The sequence below is a fragment of the Chionomys nivalis genome, chromosome 1, assembly GCF_950005125.1.
Source record: "Chionomys nivalis chromosome 1, mChiNiv1.1, whole genome shotgun sequence".
Taxonomy (NCBI): Eukaryota; Metazoa; Chordata; class Mammalia; order Rodentia; family Cricetidae; genus Chionomys; species Chionomys nivalis.
The window spans coordinates 105,484,134-105,498,187 of record NC_080086.1 but is presented as its reverse complement, the minus strand read 5'-3'; the positions used below and the strand labels follow the sequence as shown (position 1 = coordinate 105,498,187).

General features: G+C 48.4%; 1 protein-coding gene across 3 annotated transcripts in view; it reads left to right on the top strand.

Moving 5' to 3' along the window:
• Rnf144a (ring finger protein 144A) overlaps positions 1-14,054 on the top strand; it is a 125,045-nt gene that overhangs the window by 15,301 nt on the left and 95,690 nt on the right. For 2 of the 3 annotated variants that reach the window (XM_057784539.1, XM_057784531.1), the window contains exon 2: positions 11,720-11,901. The exons of the other annotated variant lie outside the window; for it this stretch is intronic. In XM_057784539.1, coding sequence (XP_057640522.1) covers positions 11,827-11,901 — 75 coding nt within the window. In that variant the 5' untranslated portion in view covers positions 11,720-11,826. The remainder of the gene's footprint in view (positions 1-11,719; positions 11,902-14,054) is intronic. 3 annotated transcript variants of the gene reach the window in all.

Here is a 14,054-nt window from a genome sequence, read left to right as displayed (position 1 = left end):
GAGAGAGAGAGGAGGAGTCTTGCCCAAGCCCTCAGCCCCAACGGGGTTTATGGAGACCTTTGACTTCCACACATGTCCCCAATTTGTTCATCTATGCGGTGAGAACGGTGCCAAGGTTACTTTACTTGTGTAACTCCTCTGCGAACTGAAGACATCACACCTCTGTACATGTAAAGATAGACATTAAGGGGCAGTCTGAAAGGTGAGCCCAAGAATGCCTCGTTGTGGGAAAGTATGAGACCGTATCATACACGGCGTGGCGAGAGCTTGGTGGAGTTGTAGCTGTGTGGCAGAGTGCTTGACAAGAGTCTATAGGCCCTGGGCCCCAAGCCCAGCACTGCAGAAAATGAGCAAACAAATAGTGCGAATTAGAAACTGCTAATTTTGTCTTTAGTTTTCAGTTAAGGCGAGAAACACCTAAATGAGTAATACCCCATTTTCTCCTTTTTTTTTTTTCCCCTGTTTGGAGCATTGTTTTGTGTTAAGATTACAGTAACATCTGTAGCCCATGAATGATGTGTGTGTGTTCACGCATGCACACACAAACAGGATTTTTTTTCTTTCTTTTTTTGTTCATACGGATTCCTTCTCACAGTGTCTAAGGTAGCCTCTACATCTCCAGGCCTGCGTATCCTTTGGCTACGGGTTTGGGTTTCCAAGCATGAAACTTGGCATAAGTTTTATGGTTCTTTTACCCATTTGTTTTCGTTTTTATGTGACCTTGTGGCCTAGGGTGTTTCCTGGGAGCCACAGAGTTTAGATGGGAGGTGACAGATGAAGCAGCTCAAGTTGATGGTTGGTACTGTCCAGATCATCTTTGTCTGGTCCAGGGTTTTGTTTTGTTTTGTTTTCTGCCTGCTGAAGTTGTCCATTTCCCATGAATGGCGTTAAATTTCTATTTAATGGATGCTTCTCCTCTGTAGTTTTATCGGCTTTGCCTATGTGCTTTATACTCTGTTGGTGAGGATATACATGTTTATGTCTTCTGGTAGAATTTGCCTCTTTATACTTTGCAGCCTTGTAACATGGATAAAAAACCCAGAGACAGATATTGGGGTTCAACCTGAAGACCAGAAAAGCTAAGAAACCAGCCACTGGCTCTTACCTTGACCTCAGTCCGAAAATGATGATCCCGCCCCCAGGAAACCTCAGAATGAGACTGAGAGCTGTCTCCTCCCGAGACACAATCCTCTCTAGTTCTGGGATTAAGGGTTTGCACCACCACCGCCTGGTTTCTGTAGCAAGCTAGTATGGCTATTGGGATTAAAGGTGTGTGCCATTGCTGCCTGGTCTCTAAAGCTGGCCAGTGTGACTGTTTTACTCTTCTGATCCTTAGGCAAACTTTATTTATTAACATATAAATGCAATGCCACAACACAGCCTGACGGTTCTTGTTTTAAATCCTTGCCATTCAGCTTCCTTTTGATTATTGGTGTATTTTATCTCCAACCCTTTACTTTTAATCTGCTTCTGTGGCTTTTCAATGAGTTTCTTACAAATAATACAATGCACAGTTGTGATTTTCTTTTCACTCTTGTACCCACATTTTCATATGGTATTTTTATTAATTTGAGAATTTCTTAACTATGTACATTGTCTTTTAATTATATTATTTTCTCCCATTCCTTACCTTAATTTCTCCTGGGTCCATCCACGTCCTTTATCCCCTCTTAACTTTGTGCCCTTTATTTTTTTTTTACCTAATAACTTATTTAATAACCCACTGAGTCTAATATGTGCTGCTCGTTAACTCCTGGTGTAGGACCATCCCCAGGAGCGTAATGGACCTATCAGGGGCGTCTGCCCTTTCTTTGTCATTGTATTCTCAGCTAGTGCGGGGAACTAATGAACTCCTCCGCCCTCTATGCTGGAATGGTAGCCGGCTTGGTATTATGCAGGCAACCACATCTGCCTCGAGTTTCTGACCGCAGTTGTTCTATGGTTAAGAAGACAGCTTGTTAGACTGGGCCTCCCCAGCCTCTGGTTCTTATTGTCTTTCTGTTCACTCTTCATTGACTGTGTCTGTGGGTCTATGACATAAGAGGTATAGTCTGTGACCAAGAGCCACACGGACACTTACTCTCTTCACATTGACAAGTTGTGATTTCTGTATAGACAGCCACTCACTCCACAGAGGAACTTAACGGATGAGGTCTTCTGAAGTCCACATCTTTTAACTGATTTTTTAAAGACCATTTATGTTTAAAGTGATTTTTGATATGATTGTCTGGCAGCTGCAGTACCTTGTGGATGGTTATTTTCAACTTCTTGTCTCTTCCTTTTTGTTTTTCTGGCTTTCCTGCTTGAATATGGATGGGATTGCCAGGATACCACTATTAGCCCATCATTATATTTACAAAAAATTCAGTGATTGCCCTATAGCTCGAAGTCAGTATTTCTAAACATAACACCCTTTCTGAAAGCATTATGACACCGAATTGTGTACTAAATGGCCCTTGCAACAGAGCATCCTTCCTTCCTAGCTCCTGCCCCTGTGATGGGTTGTAGCAGTGACTCTGATATCACTTTTCTACACAAGGTTGATAATGTGACTTTGTCCTGGGACCTTTTTTTATCTATCTATCTATCTATCTATCTATCTATCTATCTATCTATCTATCTATCTATCTATCTATCTTGTAAGAAGTTGTAAGATTGTTGTAAGAAGTCTCTGTTTCGCCGCTCACCTGGCCTTTTCCTGTGATGGAGCAGTGACCCTTTAGGTTTCCACACAACAAAGCTCGTGTCTGTGGTTTCTACCTGGGTTGTGTCAGGTGCCTCCCCGCCAGTGTCCCATCAATGTCCTGTAGTCCCTGGCTGTGATGATGGAGAGGACTCACATCGTACAAGGCTCAGAGAGCTATTGTGGGGGGCTGGGCTGTTTGGGGGTTTTGAGATTTGACCGTCTAACCTGTCAGCAGCCCTGGAAATGCTTCTGTTCTTCTGACTTTGAACCTAACATTGTCGCTTTAGAATAGCTCTGGGCACTTTTGCATGGGTGTGATGTTTAAAAGGCTTTATTGACCCACCACTTTTTGCTCTGTTAAGTGGGTAGTTATCTGCAGACTCTTTGGATATATAGGTCCATCTTCTGGCATCTGTGGGATTAGATATAACTGATTTAGACACACAGATAGCCTTGGAGAAATGTAATGTATGGCTTTGATGGAACTTGCCCAAGAAATATGTTATTTCAATTTTACCTTTCAAACAAGAAATACAAAAGGAGCCAGACTTAAAAGGTGAGATTCTATTTGTATGAACTTTACAGAAGACACGAGATCATGGGTGCAAACCAGAAATGAGGGACTTACTGTGTGAGAGATCTGAGAGATTTTAATTTAGATTAAAATTTTATTTACTTATTTATTTATTGGATATGCACATATTCATGCTGGCTGCACCCTCGCACTGGCTCCGAGGTCTTGTTCTGAGGTAAGGGAGGTGATGGTATAGCTATCTGATCCTGTGAGATAACTAGCCACACTGACTTGTAGACTCTAAGTACTCAATCTTACATTGTATGAATAACATGGGTAGGATACGTTAAAAACACACACGCTGGACAGTGCAGAGTCACATGATACAAGGCTCTTCCCTCCTGTCCAGGCCTTCGGTGTTCAGATGTAAGACCATCTCCGCCAGCATGGGCAACTCTTCCTTGTCAGACTCCCCAGCTTGGCCAGCACACACGTTTTGGAGAGAAAGGTAATTCATCTTGCTCCCTGGAGGAATTTCCTTCTGCTCAGCAAACACAAACCCACCTCATTCTTCTTAGAGACACGTCGCCCAGGGAACTGCTTTCTGAGTTCCTTAAAGTCACAGAATGTTTTATTGTCGCACGGCTCTAAATAAATTAGTTGTTTTTTTTTTCTAGTGTAATGTCCAGACAGCAACAAGATTCTTATTTTGTGCCTGCTTCAGCATCCAGTTGGGTAAATGAATCGGTTCTTTGTGGGCCTTGTGGAACTTGAGAATCAGTTGTGTTTTTATGAGTGATTTCTTTGAGTTAGGAGTGATAGTCGAATAACCAGAGGCCTTTCTTTTCAGCAAGAGAATTAAAAGCAAAACGAAAACAAAAAACAACAAAAACAAAGCAAAGCATAAGCCCGACCAACCCTCAATTAAATGATAGCCAGTGAGCCAGTGAGCGGGCTTCACGGCTGCCTTGAGAAATGCTTCGGTTGCTGTATTTACCCCAGAGAAGGCAAATGTTAAATGGATCCCTTCAAGACAACACGGAAGGGATTGTCGTGGAGCACTGGGTAGCTTCCCAGTGGACAAGACTCTCAGTATAGCATGCATACAAACAGAGGGGAGCTTTATTGCAGCCAGACAAGACCCCCATTCATACCGAAGCTCACACATGTGGCAACCGCTGCCTGCATCCGCTGTGAGAACCTCCTTGCTGAGAGCTGCACTGAGTTTTGAAATCCTAACTTTCAGGATCAGTAGCAACTGGAGGACAATCCCGGGCTTGGGAATGGAAAGACCTGGGAGAAGCAGCCGGATTCCTTCAGGTCCTTGGTGTTGTGCATCAGTGCAAAGCGTCCTACATAGGTCGTTCCTCTCCACATGCTTTGTAGCGATAGCCACAAACAGACAAGCAGAGGCTAAATGTCAGTGTACCGAGTGTGTGCGTGTGTGTGTGTGTGTGTGGTGTGATAGCCACAAGCAGACGAGCAGAGGCTAAATGTCAATGTACCGAGCGTGAGTGTGTGTGCGTGCATGTGTGCGTGTGTGTGGTGTGTGATATCCACAAGCAGATGAGCAGAGGCTAAATGTAAATGTACCGAATGTGAGTGTGTTGTGCGTCTGTGTGCGTGGACATGCGTGCAACTGTGCATGTGTGTGTGGTGTGTGATAGCCACAGGCAGATGAGCAGAGCCTGAATATCAATGTACCGAGTGTGAGTGTGTGTGCGTGCGTGTGTATGTGTGCATGTGTGTGCGTGTGTGTGTGGTGTGTGATAGCCACAAGCAGATGAGCAGAGGCTAAATGTCAATGTACCGAATGTGAGTGTGTTGTGTGTGTGTGCGTGCACATGCGTGCATTTGTGCATGTGTGTGTGGTGTGTGATAGCCACAAGCAGATGAGCAGAGGCTAAATATAAATGTACCAAATGTGCGTGTGTGTGCGTGCACATGCGTGTGTTTGTGCATGTGTGTGGTGTGTGATAGCCACAAGCAGATGAGCAGAGGCTAAATGTCAATGTACCGAGTGTGAGTGTGTGTGCATGCGTGTCTGTGCGTGCGTGTGTGTGTGTGGTGTGTGATAGCCACAAGCAGATGAGCAGAGGCTAAATGTCAATATACCGAGTGCAAGTGTGTGTGTGCGTGTGTGTGTGGTGTAGATGGGGATAGCCAGTGTAAAGAAGAGAAAGAAAGCACTGCTTCTCTGTGGGGCCAGGAATGCAAGGAAATTAGGCCCTTCCTGTAGGGCTTTAACTCATCCATTGTGGCATGTTATACGTGGCATATGTATAACATAAGACAAAGGACAAATAAGTAGTGGGTAAAGTTTACTGTGCCAGAGATTGTTAACCTCTGACAACAGGCAGAGACGAAAGGCTCCGGAGAGGAGCACAGTGCAGAGTAAATCCCTTTTGATTTACTGACACCCTTTCGTTTGCTCTGGCGACCCCTCGAAGAACTACATGTCGTCAGTCCTGCACACACATGTAATCTTGTCATGCACACATTTTACATGTTGCCCTTTTATTTCCAGGTGTGTCTTAGACGTCTTTCCAGCCAGCACATCTCTTTCTTACTCACAGGGGTAGCATCCTGTGATTGACTCAGCTTGTTACCCTCAGTTATGTCTTCCAGTGTTGGCTTCTGCAATGTCTCACAGAGCTGTGACCTCACAGTGCACCATCACTCCTCCTGTGTGAGGGCTCCCATGTGTTTTCCTGTCCCCTGACTTCCTAAGGGACACTGGGCATGGCTTTGGCCACACTGATTACGACTGGAGCCCTGTGCCATGTGTCTCTCTGAGTTGTCATTAGAGGGGGGAGGCACATCCGCACACTTCTATTGTCCTTTCCTCTGGTGCCCATGCTCAGATGAGCTCTTGACAGACAGCCTCCTGACACAGACAGTTCTCCTGCCTGACCCTGTGCTTGTCACCTGCCTAGGTCCTCACAGGTGTGCATGTGGTGTGAGGAGTTCTCCACCACTCGGAGGCAGGTGCTCCTCACAGGTGTATATGTGGTGTGAGGAGTGCTCCACCACGCGCAGGCAGGTGCTCCTCACAGGTGTGTATGTGGTGTGAGGAGTGCTCCACCACGCGCAGGCAGGTGCTCCTCACAGGTGTGTATGTGGTGTGAGGAGTGCTCCACCACGCGCAGGCAGGTGCTCCTCATAGGTGTGTATGTGGTGTGAGGAGTGCTCCACCACGCGCAGGCAGGTGCTCCTCACAGGTGTGGTGTATGTGGTGTGAGGAGTGCTCCACCACGCGCAGGCAGGTGCTCCTCACAGGTGTGTATGTGGTGTGAGGAGTGCTCCACCACGCGCAGGCAGGTGCTCCTCACAGGTGTGTATGTGGTGTGAGGAGTGCTCCACCACTCATTGGTGGGTGCCCCTCACATGTGTACATGTGGTGTGAGGAGTGCTCCACCTCTCACAGGCTCCACTGTTCTAAATGAAAACTTGGAAGCACTTTGGCCTTTTCTCCCCCTCCTTTTCTTTCCTCTCCTCCTCCTCTTCCTCCCCTCTTCTCAGCCTCACTTTCCCCTTTCTCTCCCTTTTCCTCACTCCCCTCCCTCACCACTCTCCATCCTGACCTCCTCTCCCCTTTCCTTCTCTACAGCCAGTTGTGAAACTCACTTCCGAGCACATCTGACTCTGGCACCTCTGGCCACAGCTGGGAGGAATCCCCAAATCCCTCCCAGGGACCTCGCCAGGCTGATTCCTTCTCAGCTGTCTTTACAGCCGGCTTCCTCATTCCACTGGATCTGCTCTCTCTCTAGAGACTGCAAGGAATCTCTCTGAGAAGCAGCACCCACCCTTCCGTGCAAGGCTTTACCCTGATCCATTGCCCACAATTCACAGGTGTCCACACGGGTGTGCTCGCTTAGTGTGCAGATATGTATGCATGTATGTGCACGGAGACTGCCAAGTTTTCGCAGGCCTGTTACATTTCACAGGGCAGCAGATTGCCATCTATAGAGTTGACACTAGTGCAATCAAATTACGGAGTAAAATTGGAAAAACTAATACCTTGTGATATTGGTAGTAAGTACAGTTTTATGTTGAGCTGGCGTGGCTCTCCGGGGGCACCTGCGGCTCCAGAACTATGGGTTGGATTGTGTTGGGAAAGGTGCCAAGTGATGACTCCAGCTTGGTATTCTCCTCACAGGCCTGGTTGTTTTAGTGATTGCCTTTATTTAATAAGGTGCGATCACACAGAGAGATGTGCACGTGCCTGATGAATCAGTGAGGTCATTTCTTCATGCTTTCTGCATAAGTTTGGCTTTGGGGGGCTTTTATACTTGTGGTGGCATCCATATTCATATAAAGGAATGAATTTATTAGACACCGTTGGAATGGCCTGCTAGGAAATGAGAAGTCTCTCTCCTGTAATTTATTATATTTATTCCTTGGGATAAACAGAAGTGGATTTTGTTAATAGCTAGAAGGGTCATGGGTAGACTTGGGGTTCCCTGTTGTGTAGAATTCTTTAAGATTTATTTGTTTATGTATTTTTTTTTTGTATATGAGTGCTTGCATGTATTCCTGCATGGCAGAAGAGGAATCTGATCCTGTTATAGATGGTTCTGAGCCATCTGCAGTCCCTGGGAATTGTATAAGAATAACCACTGAGCCATTTCTCCCATCCCCTTATGTAGAATTCTTAAGAGCAAGGACTTCTTGCCCATCACTATTCCACCATTAATAGTATCTGCAGACATATTATTTGCAATAAAATAAAATAAAATCTGCAAATAAAGGGCTGGGGAGATGGCTCAGCAGCCCCGGGAGTTTAGCTCTTAGCACCAGCACTGGGCAGCTCACAACTGCCTGGAACTCTAGCTCTGGGGAACCTGCTGTCTTATTCTAGTCTTCATAGGTGCTTGCAGGCACAGGCACATGCACAGACACATGCGCAGACACACATGCACAGATACATGCACAGACACACATGCATAGACACGTGCACAGACGCACATGCACAGACACACATGCGCAGACACATGCACAGACACACATGCACAGACACACATGCGCAGACACACATGCGCAGACACACATGCGCAGACACACGCACAGACACATGCGCAGACACACATGCACAGACACATGCGCAGACACACATGCGCAGACACACGCACAGACACATGCGCAGACACACATGCACAGACACACCTGCACAGACGCACATGCACAGACGCACATGCACAGACACATTCACAGACACAGATGCACATGCACAGACACACATGCACAGACACACATGCATAGACACACATGCACAGACACATGCGCAGACGCACATGCGCAGACGCACATGCACAGACACATGCGCAGACGCACATGCGCAGACGCACATGCGCAGACGCACATGCGCAGACGCACATGCGCAGACGCACATACACACATGCACAGACACATGCACAGACACACATGCACAGACACACATGCACAGACGCACATGCGCAGACACATGCACAGACGCACATGCGCAGACGCACATGCGCAGACGCACATGCGCAGACACATGCGCAGACGCACATGCGCAGACACATGCGCAGACGCACATGCGCAGACGCACATGCGCAGACGCACATGCGCAGACGCACATGCGCAGACGCACATGCGCAGACACATGCGCAGACACACATGCACAGACACACATGCGCAGACACATGCGCAGACACACATGCACAGACACACATGCACAGACACTTGCACAGACACACATGCACAGACACATGCACAGACACACTTGCACAGACACACATGCGCCGACCTTTCCCTAAATAACAAAATACATTTAAAGTGCAAATGATTCATCACTATAGAAGACATCTGAGCCAGGTGGTGGTGGCGCACGCCTTTAATCCCAGCACTTGGGAGGCAGAGACAGGCGGATCCCTGTGAGTTCAAAGTCAACCTGGTTTACAGAGTGAGTTCCAGGACAGGCACCAAAGCTACACAGAGAAACCCTGTCTTAAAAAACAAAAACAAAACTAAACAGGCATCTGTTTACAACACAAGCACTGTATGCTCTTCATTAGCATATGTTAGTTAGCATAGTGACAGGCTTCATGGTGACATTTCCACATGTGTGTGTATAATGTATTTTGATCAAGTTTACCCGTTTTCCTCTCTTGTCTCCTCCCACTTTCACTGGTCCCCTTCTCCCCGATTGGCCTCCCTGCATTTTTCCATGTCTTATTTGTGTCCATTTTCCAGGGGAAATGCAAAAAGGCTCTGAGACTATGAGCTTTGGGACTGAGGGAGCCAGTGGCCTTTGCAGCCTGAGAGGCTGAAGAGCATGGACACAGGACTCCTAGCTCCGCTCCGAGCCCGGGCAGAGTTTTACAACTGGCTGGCCTTTGCAAAGCTCTTCTTCCTGTAACTCAAAACGGCTCCTATTGCCAGTGTGCTGTCTTAGCAGAATGCTTATTTCCTGCTGGCAGTTCCATGCTATTTGTAGGCTCTACTTAGGTGGGAGCACCAGCGGCAAGGTACATCTCTAGAAGGAATGCAGAGTCAGGAGTTACACCAAGAAGGCAGAGAACAGTCCGGTAGCCGAGTGATGACATTTTCCGGACTTGGCATGGTGAAGCTATTCGAGGCCAGTTGTATGCAGGTGAGAGACTTGGGAGTAGGGGTTAGAGCTCTACTGGAGAAACAGAGTGAGTCTTGAAGACCTTGGCCTTGAGCAATCTGCTCACGAGTGTTGCAAGAGAAACAGTTGTGCATTTGCACGCTGTGTGGGCAAAGCCTGATGTTCTAGTGTAAGGGAGGAGAGATTAATGCACCAAAGAGACATGGGTCTGTCTGCCATAATGTCACCTGCACGGCTGCTCTCGAAGCCCTCATTGAAGGGACCTGGAAGTATTCATGCTGGAGCAGGGAATGGCCAGTGGTCGTCTGAGCTCCATGGCCAGAAACCCATCAAAACACAGTTCTTTCAGGAGTGTTGCAATCCTGGTGACCAAAGTCAATTTGCTTGAAGAAAGGCAAAAGTTTTAGAAATTCTGCTGTAGTCTTACCCTGTCCTCCTGCTTCTTCCAGGGGCTTGTGCTTGCCCTCCCTCCTCCCTCCCTCCCTCCCCCTTCCTCCCTCCTCCCTCCCTCCTCCCTCCCTCCTTCTTCCCTCTCTCCCTCCCTCCCTCCTCTTTTAAGCTAATAGTTTCCCAGTTCTCTCATTCATAGCCTTAAAGTCATTGTCTTAGAGTCCCCATGCGGGGGTTTTGAGCATGTTTGCAGATGGTCTTGTGACCGTCACCCTTACATGATTCCAGAATGCTTTTCATCGTCTCCCGTCAGCCAGGATCAAACCAGGCATTTCCCTTCTCTCTCCATTGGTTTTCCTGTTGGGACATTTTGTATGTTTTGTATATGTAGTTTTGCATATTAAAGAACTTCTGTGCCCAGTGTCTTTCACTTGGCATAGTGTGTTCAGGACTGACCTTCAGGCTGAGGGACATGACTCAGTGGTTAAAGTGCTTGCTGGGGAACTAAGTTCAACCCCTCAGAACATGTGAAAAAACAGACCTTGGTCCTGCAACCTTAGAACTGGGAGGCAGAGACAGAAGGCTCCCAGGCTTTCTGTCTACCATCCTCAGCAAAACGGTGATAGTGTAAATTTAAGAAAGACATCCCAGTATCAACCTCTGGCATCCATACCTATCTGCACAGGCGCGCATACCTATACACTGCACACACGTACTCACACATACACACACACACACACACACACGTCTTTGTGTGAATGAGTACTGTAGTTTCTTTCAGGACCAAAACAGTTGCATGGTCATGTGACACTGAGCAGCGGATGGCCATGTGGGTTTTTTTCACCTGTAGCCTAGTGTAAATAAGACCTCTTGGAGCGTGTGTGTGTGTGTGTGTGTGTGTGTGTGTGTGTGTGTGCAGGACTTAGAGTGTAGCTGTCCTTTTCTTTACCTCAGGCAGTTCCTGGGTCATAGGCCAAAGGTCGTAACTTTCAAGATCTGCAAAGTGTTTCCCAAGCAGGCTTTGCTGCTTCCCACCGCTCACCAGCCCTGTAGATTTCTCTGCACCCCATTTACTAACAGAGAACGCACGCCTGCCCTCACTCGGTTTCCCACGGCTCTTACATCTCCAAATCTCATTTCCCTCATTGTATATTCTTGAGTTGTGATTTTTGATGCTGCTTTGCTCCATGGAAAGAAACAACCCTAGCTGCCGCCCTGTGGAATCCCGCTAGGACAGAGCTGGGTGGGTGGAGACCTGGAGGATGTTCCTCAGTGATGCGCTGATCTGTTGACTCATTGCTGGGATTCGCTTTTGTTACTTGGTGAAGCATCCTTGCTCCTCTGGCAGACTGTCACGTTATACTAATCCTAATGTGGCAAGTTCTCAGACAGCTGTTTCCCCAGCCTCCTGTCGGGCTTGGGGACAAGGAGATCAGTGTCAGCACCTTGGTCCTTCTTGGCATCCTATCCTCATCCTCCTGCGGCTGTCTGTGCTTGTTCTGACCATCTCTGTCTCCGTTCTCTTTCTCCCTAGGTACCTTGTCCCTGCTGAGTACTGGCGTCCCCAGGCCTCCCTTTTTCAGCTGTTGGGGGACCTAGTACGGAGACCTCTTTCTTCCACCTAAGGGAAGAGGCACCTGGATGCTCACGAGCACAGCGGGATCCCAAGACCTGGCTGCAAGACACCGCCTTTCCTTGCCTCTGCCCTCCTCACAGGTAACCTTTGAACTCTGAAAAGGAAGGCTTAGGGACTTTCCTTTATCTCTTACTCACTGTCAAAGTCTCAGTGTGGGCAGCAGGGGTGGGGGTCAGTTGGCCCGCCACCATAGAACTTTCTACCCCTCTTAAACCACAGCACGTAGGTGAATCCTGGATGAATTTTAAGGATTGCTGTGGAGGCAGCGGCTACATTTATGCTTTACAACGCGTTGCTCTTTATCTGCGTGTTTTCACAGCACGAGGCTGATGTCGCTAATCTCCTGCTGGAGCTAAGCGGCAGGTTCAGAAGGCTGTTGCCACTTGTGTGGCTCACCAGGGGGTTCTCCCACGATCATTCATGCTCTGGCAAGGTTAAGAACGCGTTCCCACGCGCCACGCCTGGTGTTCTGCTGACACAGCGGCGTCAGGGCTGGCGAGCTGGCTGTCAGGTGGAGGTGCGAAGACAGGCTGAGAACAGCCGTGGGGGAGAGCCTATGTAGCTGGCGGTGTGAGAGAGTGAAGTATGATCCTTGACAAGACGCAGACGCCGTGGGGAGAAGAAAATGGAGGGAAAGCCTTCTGTGTACACCCATAGCAGTTTTTAATGGGCGGCCAAGGCTTTTTAAACGGGCGGCATTTGAACTCAGACCTCAAGGGGCTGCACACATTCCCCTCTTAGCACCTGGGCAAGAACATTGTTGAGGGGCACTGAGGTCACCGAAGCCTGAAGGCAGCACATCCTGGCTGCTCGCGGAAGCTTTGCGGAGGACAGGGTTTCTCGAAGGGAGCCTGGGAAAGCCAGAGTCAGGCTGGGTACGAGAGGTGGCAAGCATCTGGGCGGTCTGACATGGCAGCCAGCAGAGATTTCAGGTTGCATCCTGAGAAACCTGCGCAGCTGTGTTTAAGCAGAGGAGGAAGGGGGTCTCTGTTCTGCCTGAGTAGACTCACTTGGTGGCTCTGATGGGGTAGACTCAGAGGGCGAAGGATGGCGGTGGAACCTAGGAGGTTGTCCCAGACACCGCTAGAGTCACTGCTGTGGCACCAAGACAATACACAATGGCTGTGGATCGTGCAGGCACAGAAGAAGTAGAGAAAAGTGGGCACTCACTAGTTATATCTTAAAGGCAGATCCTGTAAGATGTGAGAAAAAGGAAAAAGTTGGTGAAGATGCTAAATATGTCTTCTCACATGTTTAGTAGCGAGGGAAAGGACCGGCAGAAAGGTTTGGATTCAGGAAGCGACTAAGAAGTTCCTTTGTAGACATGTTAAGTTTGTGATGTTATGGGACAGCCCAGTGAGGATGCTGTATTGGCCACCCTCCCCAGATCCAATGCTAAGAGATCGATTCACACTGAGATGGAGTGAATACGATTTTGAACAGTAGGCACTGCTTGAAGGAATGAGACTAGGGATGCCCAGTGAGCGAAAAATTTATAAATTGAGCTGTGGGACCTTCTAGCTTCATGAAGACCACGAGTGGAGGGTTGGCCAGGGAAGGAGATCTACAGGAGATAGCCAGGAAGGAAGGGCAAGGCCTGGACTCTCGAAGGCATTTCCAGAAGAAGCAACTAAGGATCTGTGTCGAGGTCCTCAGGGGCTGGGTGAGGTGGGTCAGATGGAGAGATGCTGGGATTGAACCGTCCACGTTGCTGCTGAGGTTAGTGGGATGGCTTTGTCCGGTGACTGTGATGGCCCTGCCAGGAGTGACAGAGGCGAACCGGAGCTTCGGGAACCGCTCGGAGCAGCTTCACTGCAGAAAGAGCAACATTGGTGGCACCAAGTTCAGTTAGTCAGAAGCAGTCTCCCCGACTCCTGCCAGTGAGAGTGACTGAGTCTGACGACATCGTGAGCTCACTGCTGCAGCTCTGTTTGTCTCTGGCTGAGGTGGCACTGGGCTTACTGTGGGAAGGCTGTGGGGGATGTGCTGGGACCCGGAAGGACAAAATCTGCACATCTGTTGATGGGTTTCTTTGTGATCTAGGAGAACAGGTCATCCGCTCTGACGGTTGACATCAACTGTCAGTTTGACAGGCTCTAGAATCAGCCAGGAGACAAATGTCTGGGCGAGTGTGTGGGGGACTCCCCAGGTTGGGTTGATGAGACAGGCAAACTTACCCTGAATGAGGTTGGGTTGATTGAGACTGGCAAACTTACCCTGAATGTGGATGGCA